At 44.1% G+C, this 13,596-nt stretch overlaps 1 protein-coding gene across 1 annotated transcript in view; it reads right to left on the reverse strand.

Moving 5' to 3' along the window:
- Positions 1–1,003: 1,003 nt before the first annotated feature.
- cox20 (cytochrome c oxidase assembly factor COX20) overlaps positions 1,004–13,596 on the reverse strand; it is a 22,363-nt gene continuing 9,770 nt past the window's right edge. The window contains exons 3-5 of the mRNA XM_032589422.1: positions 7,252–7,366; positions 1,524–1,587; positions 1,004–1,449 (exon numbers count right to left, since the gene is read on the reverse strand). Of these exons, the coding sequence (XP_032445313.1) occupies positions 1,305–1,449; positions 1,524–1,587; positions 7,252–7,273 (231 nt within the window). The 5' untranslated portion in view covers positions 7,274–7,366 and the 3' untranslated portion in view covers positions 1,004–1,304. The remainder of the gene's footprint in view (positions 1,450–1,523; positions 1,588–7,251; positions 7,367–13,596) is intronic.

Here is a 13,596-nt window from a genome sequence, read left to right on the forward strand (position 1 = left end):
GAGCAGCCGAACTCTATTTTCCTAAATTATTATATTTAGCTAAATATTATTGCTGAGGGGCACAAGCAGGCCCTCTGACATACAGATTAAAAAAAATAAAAAATTGAAAAAAAATTGTTTTGGAAAAAAAAAATCAAAAAGGGCACTAGGGACATCAAGGATAAAAGGGGCAGGGGCTCAAGCCCCCTTCACCCCCTCTCTGCACGTGCCTGTTTTTGTTTACCAATGAGTGCAGAAAGTTGATTAGAAGTTTACAATCAGAAATTCTCCAATAAACCTGCCTTGGTTTAAGATACCAAGGCTGAGGCTGAGTGTGATCAAACTAAACTCAGCAATTTTTGTTTAGCAATTTTATCTTTCCTTTAGTGAACACGTTAAATTGTTTTTCTGTTCTTGAGAGAAAATATATTCACATGTTATCAAAGTTTTCTTTTCTCAAGACATCCAGCTATGCAAAATTTAGTGAATGGGGATAAATCCTGATGTGTTACTACATAAACCAATAGAACATTTTGAGTAATGTTTGTTCTATGCAGTAATAAAACTCTTCATTAGAGCTGCTATTTGGCTCTTATCTGGAAAATACTGAAAGCAAAATGAGTCTTCCAGGGATTCGGTGACTGATGAAGAGCCTTAGTAAATTTCAGTGTGGCTATGCTGACACCTTCTGGCTAACAGGCTATTTAACATTTCATCATACTGCTATTGAGCAGTGAATAATACAAAGATGCACTGTGTGTGTGAAGTAAAAGATTTTAATGTTACAGCCACAAACTTCATTGTTTTACAATTTAGATTACCTTAGAAAGAAAAACCTTAAAGTTTAATGTACATTTGTGTTCGTCTGCCAGACATCACTCCTAACTTATACCAGAGGTTCAATATACAAAAAGTAGACATACTTTACCATAAATGAGAATTTTGAAGGAGCTTCACTTAAATCATTCTAATCATTTATAATATAGCAAATCTGACTCAAAACTTCAACAAGCACTCAAGCCTCTACGCATTTTAAATTTTTTTATTAACTGTTCCAGAAATGAACATCTTAGATATATGTCATTGGAGTTGACTCAAGAAAAAAAGAAGATTTCTCAGTTTAAACTTCAAGACCAGTTTCTTGTTTGTATTGGAAAAAGTTTTTATGAATAAATGCAACTTTGAAAATTTCTGCTTTAACAGACCACTTCCCCAGTAGCAGAAACTTTAGAGAGACTTCCAAGCCAACAGAAATAAAGCTTCCAACAGAGGTAGCCGCCTGTGTCGCTTTGATTCTGTCTGCTATAGAGATTAGGCGCTGGGCGTCACGAGGGGCCAGATGGAGCGTCTGCTCTGGGTCTGTTAGTCGGGTCTAGAGACGTTCCCTCATACACTACCTTGTTCCGGATGCCCTCCTGTATGACCCTCTGCTGCACCCGTAACTTAGCGTTGTTCATTCTGCAGTAAAACCTGAATGACACAAAAGTGAGAAAAACAGCTTTTGTTTCTGGCAGGGAAACATGTGATAATCCCAGAGAACATACCAAGACCCGAGAGTGGTGAGCATGAAGCCTGCAAATCCTACATCAAAGGAGCGCCTCACTCGACCTGACGACAGCAGGAAAGAAAGAGCCTGAGTCATCAAGTACAGCTCATTTTAACTGAGATAAAAATGTTTTATTAAAGTCAATGAATGATTACTAGAGATACAAATCTTTTTAGATTCAGAAAATTTTTTAAATTCAGAAACATTTTTTTTATTCAAATGGTCTGTTTACATATTATGCGACTGACAAGAAGAGAGGAAGTGTAAAGATTTATTTAAAATCAATTCATTCAATTCATACTGAATCAAATTTCAGCAGTTTAGATTTCAATAAAAGTACATTTGCACATAAATTCTCTAACTATTGTACCAGTTAGCTTATATATATACAGTACAGACCAAAAGTTTGGACACACCTTCTAATTAAAATGGGTTTTCTTTATTTTCATGACTATTTATAAGGCAAGAAATCCCACTTATTAACCAGACAGGGCACACCTATGAAGTGAAAACCATTTCAGGTGACTACCTCTTGAAGCTCATCAAGAAGTGTGTGCAAAGCAGTAATCACAGCAAAAGGTTGCTACTTTGAAGAAACTAGAATATAAGGGGTATTTTCAGTTGTTTTACACTTTTTTGTTTAGTGCATATTTCCACATGTGTTATTCATAGTTTTGATGCCTTCAGTGTGAATCTACAATGTCAATAGTCATGAAAATAAAGGAAACTCATTGAATTAAAAGGTGTGTCCAAACTTTTGGTCTGTACTGTATATATATATATACACATATATATATATATTAGGGGTTGAACCAATTAGTCGACTAGTCGACTCTAAGACGTCTCGCGAGTTTTTACATTTCATGTCGACTAGTCGCAGTCGTGATTGCCGGTGGTGACAGCCTGTGCTGATCTGACAGCACAGTATACGTCACAAGACACAAGAAAAATTAAAGCTGCAAGCAGCCTCGGGCGGCCCTCGCAGCAAGCGCCGCTCCGGCCTATTGGCCACCGCGGGGGTTCCGGCCACCGCAGAAGCTCTCGCTCGGTTTCCAGAGCCGCAGCCCGCTCCCTACCGCGGAAGCTCCGCCGCAGTTTCCAGCACCGCCGCCCGCCAGCCGCCGAAGAAGCTGTCGCGCATTTTCCCCGCCCGTCCACCGGGCGATACGCGTGAATGCGTTCGGCGGCGCTGCCCGACGACTGTCGAAAAATCTGGCGCAGATCGGTCGATGCGTCGAGGAGATACAACCCATGTATTAACTTAGGGGGCGCAGTGGAGCCAAATTATATTTCAAACCCGTTGGGCTCTTTAGAGGTGAACAAAGGTCATACATATCCAGTTTGGCGCCAATCGGATGATCTATGCCTGAATAAGAGCCAAACGTATGCATATGGCGAGGGACTGATATTCGCCATTTGGCCACGCCCACACGGTTCAGCCAGCAGCGAGCATTGACAGAGTTTATCATCCGAATCATCTTGATTAGGTCAAGAGAGCCATAAACGGAGCTTTCCAAGTAAAAAAACGGCACTTCCTGTTCTGAGGGGGCGGGGCTTAGGTGACGGCATAATATGATGACAAAGGGTCGTCAAGGATCCCACCAGGGTCACTCGTGCAAAGTTTGGTGCAGAAGCTATCGACCGTTCACAGTAAAATACAAGACTTCCTGTTGTCAGAGGGCGTGGCCTACGTGATGTCATCATTTGACCATTGGATATTATTCTACACCCGAGGATGATCAATAACTCAAACTTTGGTGTCTCTGTGAGTTTTTGTGTTAGAATTACAGATTATTTAATTTTTTCCTCTTTAATTCAACATTGAACTGTCATTCCGTAGGGCAATGCTGCCCTCTGGTGTCGAATTACTGAAATAATGAAACTATTTCAGTGGGCAGCAGAGGGCAGCATTGCCCTACAAACAACGAACATGGACTGTTTATTATGTAATTACACAGAAGATCTCTCTAATTCATTCTGAGGGGGCGGGGCTTAGATGACGTCATAATATGATGACATAGCATTGTCAGGCATCACAACAGGATGAGTCAGGCCAAGTTTGGTGCAGCTCGGTCGAAACATGTGGAATCTAGAAGCAAACGTATGGCATCGGCGTTACAGGTCACTTCGCCATGCCGCCGCACCCAGCTGCTTCATCGCAGCCGGTCAGGGCTTGAATCCACAACACACCAACATGTCTTCTGTCTCTGGACACAGTTTCATGTTGATTAGGTCAAAGGGCTAAGATAGCGACCGTTCACAGTAAAACATGACACTTCCTGTTCTCAGGGGGCGTGGCCTAAGCGATGTCATAATTTCACCACAGGGTATTTTAGGACACCTATTGATGATCAATAACTGAAAGTTTGGTGTCTCTGTGAGTTTCTGTGCAGGATATATAAGAGTTTCGTGTTTCATGGCGAGTAGGTGAACTTTGACCCCTGGTAACCCCCCTTCAGCAAGCTCATACAGTCACCAATTTGATAACTTTAAATCAGACATGCCTTATGATCAGACTGACCGAGTTTGAAGCCGATCAATCGAAATCCCTAGGAGGAGTTCGATCAAATGCAAAGGCTGTAAACGTCAAAGTCGAGGTCCAAAATGGACCTTCAATACAAAATGGCCGACTTACTGTTGGGTTTCGACCATGGCTCTAAGAGACTTTTTTGTACGTCCTGACAAGATACACATGTGTACCAAGTTTCGTAATTCTAGGTTAAAGCATGGCTTGGGGCTGTTCATTTAAAATACTCTAGGGGTCGCTATAGAGAAATTAGGCCACGCCCACCAAATTTTGTTATGAATTCCTGTCGGTGGGTGGATAAGGATCCATCCTAGTGAGTTTGGAGCAGCTGGGCCCGAAATTGTGGAATTCAGAGCCAAACGTATGGCAACGGCGTTACAGGTCACTTCGCCACGCCGCCACGCCCACCTGCTATGTCAAAGCCGGTCGGGGTTGGAATGCTCAACACACCAACATGTCTTCTGTCTCTGGACACAGTTTCATGTTGATTAGGTCAAAGGGCTAAGATAGCGACCGTTCACAGTAAAACATGACACTTCCTGTTCTCAGGGGGCGTGGCCTAAGTGATGTCATCATTTGACCATAGGGTATTGTAGGGCACCCGATGACGATCAATCACTGAAAGTTTGGTCCCTCTATGTGTTTTTGTATAGGAAATATAAGAGTTTCGTGTTTCATGGCGAGTAGGTGAACTTTGACCCCTGCTAACCCCCCTTCAACATGCTCCAAAACTCACCAATTTGATAACTTTAAATCAAACATGCCTTATGATCAGACTGACCGAGTTTGAAGTCGATCAATCGAAATCCCTAGGAGGAGTTCGATCAAATACGAAGGCTGTAAACGTCAAAATCGAGGTAAAAAATGGACGTTCAATACAAAATGGCCGACTTCCTGTGATAGTTGGCTTATAACATTAAATGTAAGTTCTGAGTCTTTTGGTGAGCTCTACAAGTGTACCAAATTTCATGTCTCTACGATGAAGTACGTTCATACCATTGTGTCAACAGAAAATTGCTAGTTGCCGCCGTTGAGCAATTTTTTTTGCGATTTTTGCGACAACCTTAAAATTCAAAATTTTTAAATTTTCTAGTCGCGACCGCCAAGTTTGGTGAGTTTTTGAATATGATAAAGCCCCCAAAAAGGCACCTCTTTAGGGGGGCAGAATCGTAATAAGAAACAGTACAGATACAATAGGCCTTCGCAGCGCTTTGCTGCTCGGGCCTAATAAGTTAATACATTAGTTTAAATGATATGTAGATGGATGCATATTTGTGGTTTTACAGTGTTTTTAAAAGGAGATGGAGTTGTAGCTGCAGTCCACTACAAAACACGAGCCGTCTAAAACTCGCCCCCTTCCCGCTAAGGTGTCACTTAGCCGGCTCGCGAGTGTCTTTGTCACGACGATCTAACTAACTAACTAACTAACCGCAGATCCCCACCATGGCGAACCCGCTGCAGTGGTGGGCCAGCAACCAGGGCAGATTTCCCCGTCTGGCAAACCTCAGCAGAAAATATTTAGCTGTTCCGGCAACCAGCACTCCCAGCGAGAGGATTTTCTCTCTCGCTGGGAATACCATTACGAGAAAGCGGGCAAGCCTTCATCCGGCTCATGTTGATGCCCTTGTTTTCCTACATGTCAACCAAGAAAAAACAACTCTTAGCGAAGAGAATACTGACAGCGAGTGAACTTTATTTACTCCCCCCGCCCCCGTGCCACCTCTTTTTATTGTTTTTACATGCCATCTAAAAGCTGTGCGTTTCCTTTTGAATGTTGGTTTCCCAGCAACTTATTATTTATCATAAACTATCCCGATGTTTTGTTGTTTCACTTGTTGCTGTTCTGTGTAAATGCCGTATTTTTCCGTGAAAACGGGTAATAAAGCCTGTACGTTACTCCAAAGCTTTGCGTCTTGCGTTGCTATGACGTCAAAACGACTAGTCAACTCGACATCGACTCGACTTTTATCATGTTGACGTTGACTAGAAAATATCTTAAATCGTTCAATCTGCTGAGTCAGCAGAGCTTCCTGCCGCGCGTCGGGCGGAGGAGAAGAAGGTGGTTTCGTTGAATTCAGCTGTAACCAAACGGGATCCGTTCATAACAAGTTTGGCTTGTGATGTTCCAAAAGCACCATGTAGTCAGTGTGATAATTTGACTCCTATAGTAACTATCCAGAGATCATCAGCATCAGCCGGTGTTTAGAAAAAAAAAGTCAGACCCGACTTTGTGCAACAAACTTCTCCCCGCTGCTCACAAAGAATCTCCATAATAGACTTAGTAAAAGCAGGAGAAGGGGAGAGTGTGTGTGTGTGTGTGTGTGGGGGGGGTCAATATTTGCCGTGAAAATAGCTAATAAAGCCTCCAAGTAGTTGTGAAGGGTTTTTGCGCTTACGTCACTATGACGTCACCGCGACTAGTCGACATCGACTCGACTATTATCATGATGTAGTCGACCTTAAAAAATATGTAGTCGTTCAACCCCTAATATATATATATATATATATATATATATATACATATATATATATATATATACATATATATATATATATATATGTATATGTATATACATATACATATATATATGTATATATATATATATATATATATATACATATACATATATATATATATGTATATAAGACATAAGATATTCTCTATATATATTAGATACATATAATTATATGTATAAAGTATTATTCAAAATATAATTTTACAAAAATAAAGCTAACTTCAATTCTATCACTGATCTTTGACTGAAAATAGGACTTTACAGTCATAGTGTATTTAAGTCTGAATCAGTGGATCAATTCAATGATTGTAACCCCAAATCCTCACTCCTCCACCTCTGCACTTATGAAAGTAGTTTGCTTTTCTCTATATTAATTCCAAACATCTCAAGTCTCATTTCATCTATCCAAAAGGACGTAATTCCAAAACTCCTATGATGAAAAATTTACATATATATATATTTGTTTACCAAATATATATATATTTGGTAAACAAGAGAGAGCGAGAGAGAGAGAGAGAGAGAGAGAAAGTTTTCTCTAACACAAGACCTGAAACACAAGACCTTTACCTGAAAGTATACAGTTGTGTTATAGTTTTCTCTAATAATAAACTGAATGAGCGTTATTAAACAAGCAATAGATGATGCTTAGAAAAATGAAAACCCAATTTTAATTTGAGACTTACTGGTAGAAAGAAAGAAAAGCATGCCAGCAGCTACTGAACCTCCGGCTCCATGCAGGATGGCGTCTCTGGCACACGGTGTCCTCTGGACATCCAGGATCCCCAACAGCTTAAAACCCTGAAGAATGACACAGGAAGCTCTAAAAGCCATGACACTGCACTGTAAGCCTTACCTAAAGGAGTAGGCAAAGTAAGAATTGTTGTCTAAAGCAGTCATTTATGAAACGTAAGACGACAGCAAAAGAAGTTTAACTGTACAGCAGTCATAAACAAAGAAAAAAGAGAAAAGGATAAAGCATTTCGTAAAATACATAGAAACATTAAAGAAGCAAAGGGTTTCAAACGCCTCATCAGTCAGGTTCTTCAAACTAAAGCTGCTGTAAACAATCATGTTTTCACATTTTGGCTCAAGACCACTTAGTGTGTTAAAATTCATTCTTTGACATATGAAGAGGCAGTACCGTGGTTTGAGAATTGTCAGGATTCTAGCAGCAGCATTTTGGATAAGATCCAACTGTCTGGTTAATATTTTACAGAGACAACAGGTCAAGACATTATTGTGATAATCAAACTCAATTTTTGCACTTTCGTCTGACAAAACCAGGTTCCATCTATCTCAAGATGAGTAAATGTAAGCTTTAACTATTTTAATAGAGAAAATATGTTCCACAGCAGCAAACATGACATTTATTCTAATCATGAAAAATGTAAAACATTATCCAAGGATTATTGCTTGAATTTTTTATGCCATAAATTAAATTATCACAAACGAAACAACTATCCACCGCTTTCAATGCAAACTGAGGATCGTACTTTTCAAACGCCGGTGTTATGGATTAAGTGGTGGCGGAAGGCAGGGAAAGACACATGTTTCTGTTGGCGTGGCTCTTTAGGACCCCTTTACCGAACCAAGAAATAAACAATGCAATAAGCCTAAAGAACTACAAATTTTTGCAAAAATACTATCCGATTCCGAAAGACACCTTTTAAGATATCAAGAATAACTAATTAGAAAGACTTTTATTGGTCTAATATGGTATGTTACCTTTTTATTTTTTTTTTATTAATCTGCAACACCATCAAAACATGTAAATTACGCAGAACTTGTCCCGATTTATGTGTTGCTTCAGAGGTTGAAACTCGTCAAAAGAAGATCGAAATAGATGCCATAAACAGATCTCAAAGCAAAGATTAATCCCTGAAAGCCAACATAAATGTTGAAGAGCCTTGGGATTTAAAATAAAATGTTTAAAAAGATAGCCTGGCTATGTTATTTCACATCTCCCTCATATTGTAAGGTATTTCAAATAGATATCCACAGAAACAACAGCGAAATCTTTTTAAACACTGTTTTTGTAACATGTTATGGCTTATTTAATTCATTTACAAAAGATATGGCTACCGCAGATCTATGTGGCAGTGTCATTTCAATCTGGAGAGACTCACACAGAGAAGAAAATAGCAGTTAAAAAGATTTAATGGTACAATTTCTTTGGCGCTCGGACCCGGCAGAAGACCGTGAGCCGAGGATCGCCGTGAGCAGGCGGTCTGCTCGGCGAGCTCGGGATAGTCTTCCCCCCGGGACCGAAACTGATGGTGGAGCGGAGCTTGGAGAGGAAGAGCACAAGGGATCCTGGAGGACGACCCTCATGGTGAAGGTGGAGAAGGGGAGGAGGTGGGTCGAAGCACGGCTGACGAGCAGGAAGACCCCAGGGTAGCTTGGACTTTTGAAGGTGTCTTTGGACGACGATTGGCTGGAGCGGCGTGAAGCTCCGGTCCGGATTGGCTGCGGTCGGGCGTAGTGATTAGATGATGTGGTGAAGCTGGTCGAGTCTCCCAGTTTGAATTTTCGCCAAGGCTCCATTTCAATCTGGAGAGACTCACACAGAGAAGAAAATAGCAGTTAAAAAGATTTAATGGTACAATTTCTTTGGCGCTCGGACCCGGCAGAAGACCGTGAGCCGAGGATCGCCGTGAGCAGGCGGTCTGCTCGGCGAGCTCGGGATAGTCTTCCCCCCAAAAGAGGGAGCCGGGCCGAGGCCTGGCTGGCCTGCAGTCAGATGACTGATAGGCGCACCACGTTGGTTGGGGCCTGCAGTCTGACGAGACTGATAGGCGTCGGTTGGGCCTGCAGTCTGACGAGACTGATAGGCGTCGGTTGGGCCTGCAGTCTGACGAGACTGATAGGCGTCGGTTGGGCCTGCAGTCTGACGAGACTGATAGGCGTCGGTTGGGCCTGTAGTCTGACGAGACTGATAGGCGTCGGTTGGGCCTGCAGTCTGACAAGACTGATAGGCGTCGTTGGGGCCTGCAGTCTGACAAGACTGATAGGCGTCGGTTGGGGCCTGCAGCTCGGCGAGACTGATAGGCGTCAGTCGGGGCCTGCAGTCGACGAGACTTATAGGCGACGGTAGGGCCTGCAGCTTGGCGAGACTGATAGGCGTCGGTCGGGCCTGCAATCTGACAGGACTGATAGGCGTCGGTAGGGCCTGCAGTCTGACGGGACTGATAGGCGTCGGTAGGGCCTGCAGTCTGACAAGATTGATAGGCGTCGGTAGGGCCTGCAGTCTGCCGAAACTGATAGGCGTCAGTCGGGCCTGCAGCCTGACGAGACTGATAGGCGTCGGTCGGGGCCTGCAGTCTGCCGAACTGATAGGCGTCAGTCAGGGCCTGCAGTCTGATGAGACTGATAGGCGATAGGGCCCGCACGCTGGCGGGACTGATGGCGAAGCAGTGTGATGGACTGCGAGGCCAAGCCGGCAGGGCTGAGGGCCTGTTGGGCCCTGCTAGCTTCCCTAGGTGTGAAATAAATGTTAGAGGTGACTGTAGCGGCCTCTCGGAATGGACAGCCAGATGCAGGGAGTTCCGAACGGGTGCAGTCTTGACCTTTCTTGTCAGACACAGTGAAAACTGTAGCATAAATAAAGGATACATAATGTATAAATAAACATAAATGTTCACACAACACAATTGCGCACATTCCTACCTCATTCTGCTTTCCAAGAGCGCTATTTTACAAATTTTCTTTTTCTTCAGGCTCTAACGCTGACTCTGCGTGGTTAGCGAAACAGGAAGTGCCTAACACAAAATACGCAAAGAAGAAATCTACCGCTCTTCAAAATAAAGCACAAATCAACCACTAAGTGTCACTGTGGGACCAATGAACAAAAAGAAGAATTTCACCATTTAGTAGCTATTTACGATGACTAGGGCTCCACCACCAGTTATTTGGAGAGATGCTCACCTGCAGACATTGCATGTGGAGCTTCGAGCACAGCTGAAAGATTTGGTAGGATATAGGATGAGAAGGCCGGGGATGACCAGCGGCCGAGCTGAAGGAGAGAAGCTGAAGGGACGCCTGACGATGGCGATGAGGCAACGCCTATTCTAAAAGAATGGCCCGAGAAGTGGCAAGGGGGAGGATCTCAGCTGAGATCAGTCTGAGGAGGCAGATGAAACGGGCAGCGGTTGTAGTGGTCAGGGAAGAATTTAGTATCGAGTTAGATAGTCTCTAACTGATTGAATACTTTAGATGCAGTGTGAACTCACTCCGTATCTGAAATCCATAGAAGGCTAGGAGGAAAGCGCATGAGTGGAGCTCTGATGTAGGGGACGAAGGCGCCGGATTGGTGTGCAGTGATGAGATTCCCAAGTGATGGGAATGAGATGGGTTTCCAGCTATCAGGATTAGAGGAGCTATGCTTAGAAATCCCTTGAGAAGAAATTCACAGCAGGGTTCGACTAGACTAGATGACCAGACTAGACTAGATGATGTGGTAGGTTGCTAAAGCTTAGCGTGAAAGTTGCTTCCAGCGAGCAGACTGCGGATGTAGGAAAGAACTGAAGAAGGGAAGCTGTAGGAATGCTTTGCACGGAGGCAGATGTGGGAGTTATAACTGGACCTGGAGGGACAGACTGGCTGCCTGTGATCTGCTGTAATATGATTAAGTTGTACGGATATACGAATCCTGCTTAACTAATTAATTAATTAATGCAACTACGGATGAATGCGTGGATGTAATTCTCGAAATCCTGGAGTGTTTTTATCTTATGCTGGGGGCAATGAGACGAAGTTGGATCGCTAAATAATAGGGGCCTGTAAATCCCCCAAAAGCTCTTTAGAGAACGCAAGGAAAAGGGTAGAACAAGTCAGGATTCCTACTGCGCGGTAGACTAGAGCACGTACACGAGACCGAGAGTCAACGTCGGGCCGGAGTTTAGTTTCCTGCCAATGAGGATCGCCATACGTCCTGCTCCAACGGCTGGTAGCGACCGACAGAAAGGGATTACCGAAACGCTTTTAGGTAATCGGCCACATAACAGGGAAGTTAGATCTTCGAGAGCCATATTGCCAGCGACGGTCCGGCTTGGTGGTAAGCAGTCGGAGTATCGGGGAACGGGAGGCTTGTTTTATACGAGCGAGCTTTGTGGTCGGCTACGACTAGCTCCAGCGGTAATTACTGACCATTCATTTACCAGAAGAACGTTGGCTGGTTTTATCCCGTCGCGTGTATCGAACTGACGGCTGTACAGATGACGCTGACCACCTAGCGCGCATGTCTGCGTACCAACTGTGTGTATGCCTCCTTGGTATGGGTCGGAACCAATGGATGACGAGGAAAGAAAGCTGTCAGAGCGAGCGGCGTTGTGAACTATGAATCACTTGAAAGAGGACTCGTGAAGTTTGTATCGCTGTGCAGGTGAAGCTAACTGTTCGAGGGTGGAGGTTAAGATTGACGACTGGAAAGTACGCAGATGAGATCCGGTCTGCTGGCTGCGATGAAGCTGCAAAATTAGAGAGCCTACGAGCGGCTTCTGATGACCAGACTACTCGGGGTGCGACATAGGCCCGACTGAGGGGGAAGGAGAACCATCCTCCCCACATTGTGCACCAGGAGCGGCCCCGTGATTGATGGTGCTGCTAAGGTGTGTGTGCGCGTGACTGTTTCTCCCCGTGTATGTCGGCTGCCTGGGTGGCTTGAGTTCCTGATTGCTCAACTGAGATCGTCAAGCCATCTACGGTCAATGGCTGGGATTGCGGTTGTTGTGGATGCTGGACCTACTAATGAAGCCATTTGTGTGTTCCTGCAGCATTGTTACGTTTCCACCTGGTTCACCAGATGATAAGCGCGGATCTAGGTAGGCTGCGTCTCTGCTCTCGGGTAATCTACCTGCTGGGTCCATAGTTAAGGTATTTTCTCTTTCAGATACCTGATGACTGCACCATTTTGGAGCTGCAGCGCTCGGACGCTCTGCCATCTGTGTGGATGGGCTGCTTGCATGGATCTGGGGTAGAAGGGGCAGCACGGCTTTTTTTTTTTTTTTACAGAAAAGAGAAATTGTAAATAAAAGATTGCCCATAGCTCCGTTTGTTTTCAGGTGCGTTTTATATGAAACTTTAGGCGGATCCCCTCTACTAGTCATGAAAAGCTTTAAGAAAATGGTGCTGCGATTAGGAGACCAGCGGCAGCTGGGGCGGAGGCCAGAATGAGCTGAAATGCAAACTGGAACTACTGACAGAATTTGGAGCGATCTTAGCAACAGAGGGAAGAGAGGGCTACGGCGGCCTGAGCGGGGAACTAACGGAACGAGCTAGTCGCGACCCTGGAAATGCCAAGACTGACCGGCGATAGGAGGCGTGGTAAACATGAGTTAAAGGCGCTGGTGCGCTGACAGAGACGTAAAACGAAGGGAGAATGAACGAGTCAGGAGCAGGTACGTCTTACCTAGACGACGCCCAATGGGCGCAAATGAAGCTGCGGGTTGATGAGGCTGACAAGCCAGCTGCGAGCCGAGATAGGTGGAGGTGGGCGTAGCGGTCTGATGCGACGTCCTCTCGGAGGTGAACAACCTTTATGACGCTGAGCGTTGATGAAGAGCAGTGTGTTTTGGCATCGCATCCCTGAGTGGACGTTTAAGATATCAAAACGTACATTTAAAAACTTCATTTGTCATCTCTAATTGTATTTTTTTTTAGTTAATTTTTTTGTTGTAAATCTCGTCACGCTTCATTTTGCGCTGGTGTACTTTTTGGCCCCAAAAAACTTGCTGGCAGATCTAGATTTCAACATTTTCCTCCTAATTGGATGTTTTTGTGAAGGCAGGATTAATCAGCCGCGGGGTATTTAATGTTGTTTGGGCAGCTGAGAGGTAATACAGCCAAGCCATTAACATATCATTAAATAGTCCTAAACACTGTAATTGCAGCCAGAGCGCTGACTCTACACTCTCATTAAGTGGACTCAAACAGTGGTCGTCTCATCGTGATGGGCTCCAGCGAGATGGGGTGTGTGTGTGGGGGTGTGTGTGAGGGGATCTGTGGAACTCAGCACGTCGTTGTCACAATGA

The sequence above is a fragment of the Xiphophorus hellerii genome, chromosome 17 (genome assembly GCF_003331165.1).
Source record: "Xiphophorus hellerii strain 12219 chromosome 17, Xiphophorus_hellerii-4.1, whole genome shotgun sequence".
Lineage (NCBI taxonomy): Eukaryota > Metazoa > Chordata > Actinopteri > Cyprinodontiformes > Poeciliidae > Xiphophorus > Xiphophorus hellerii.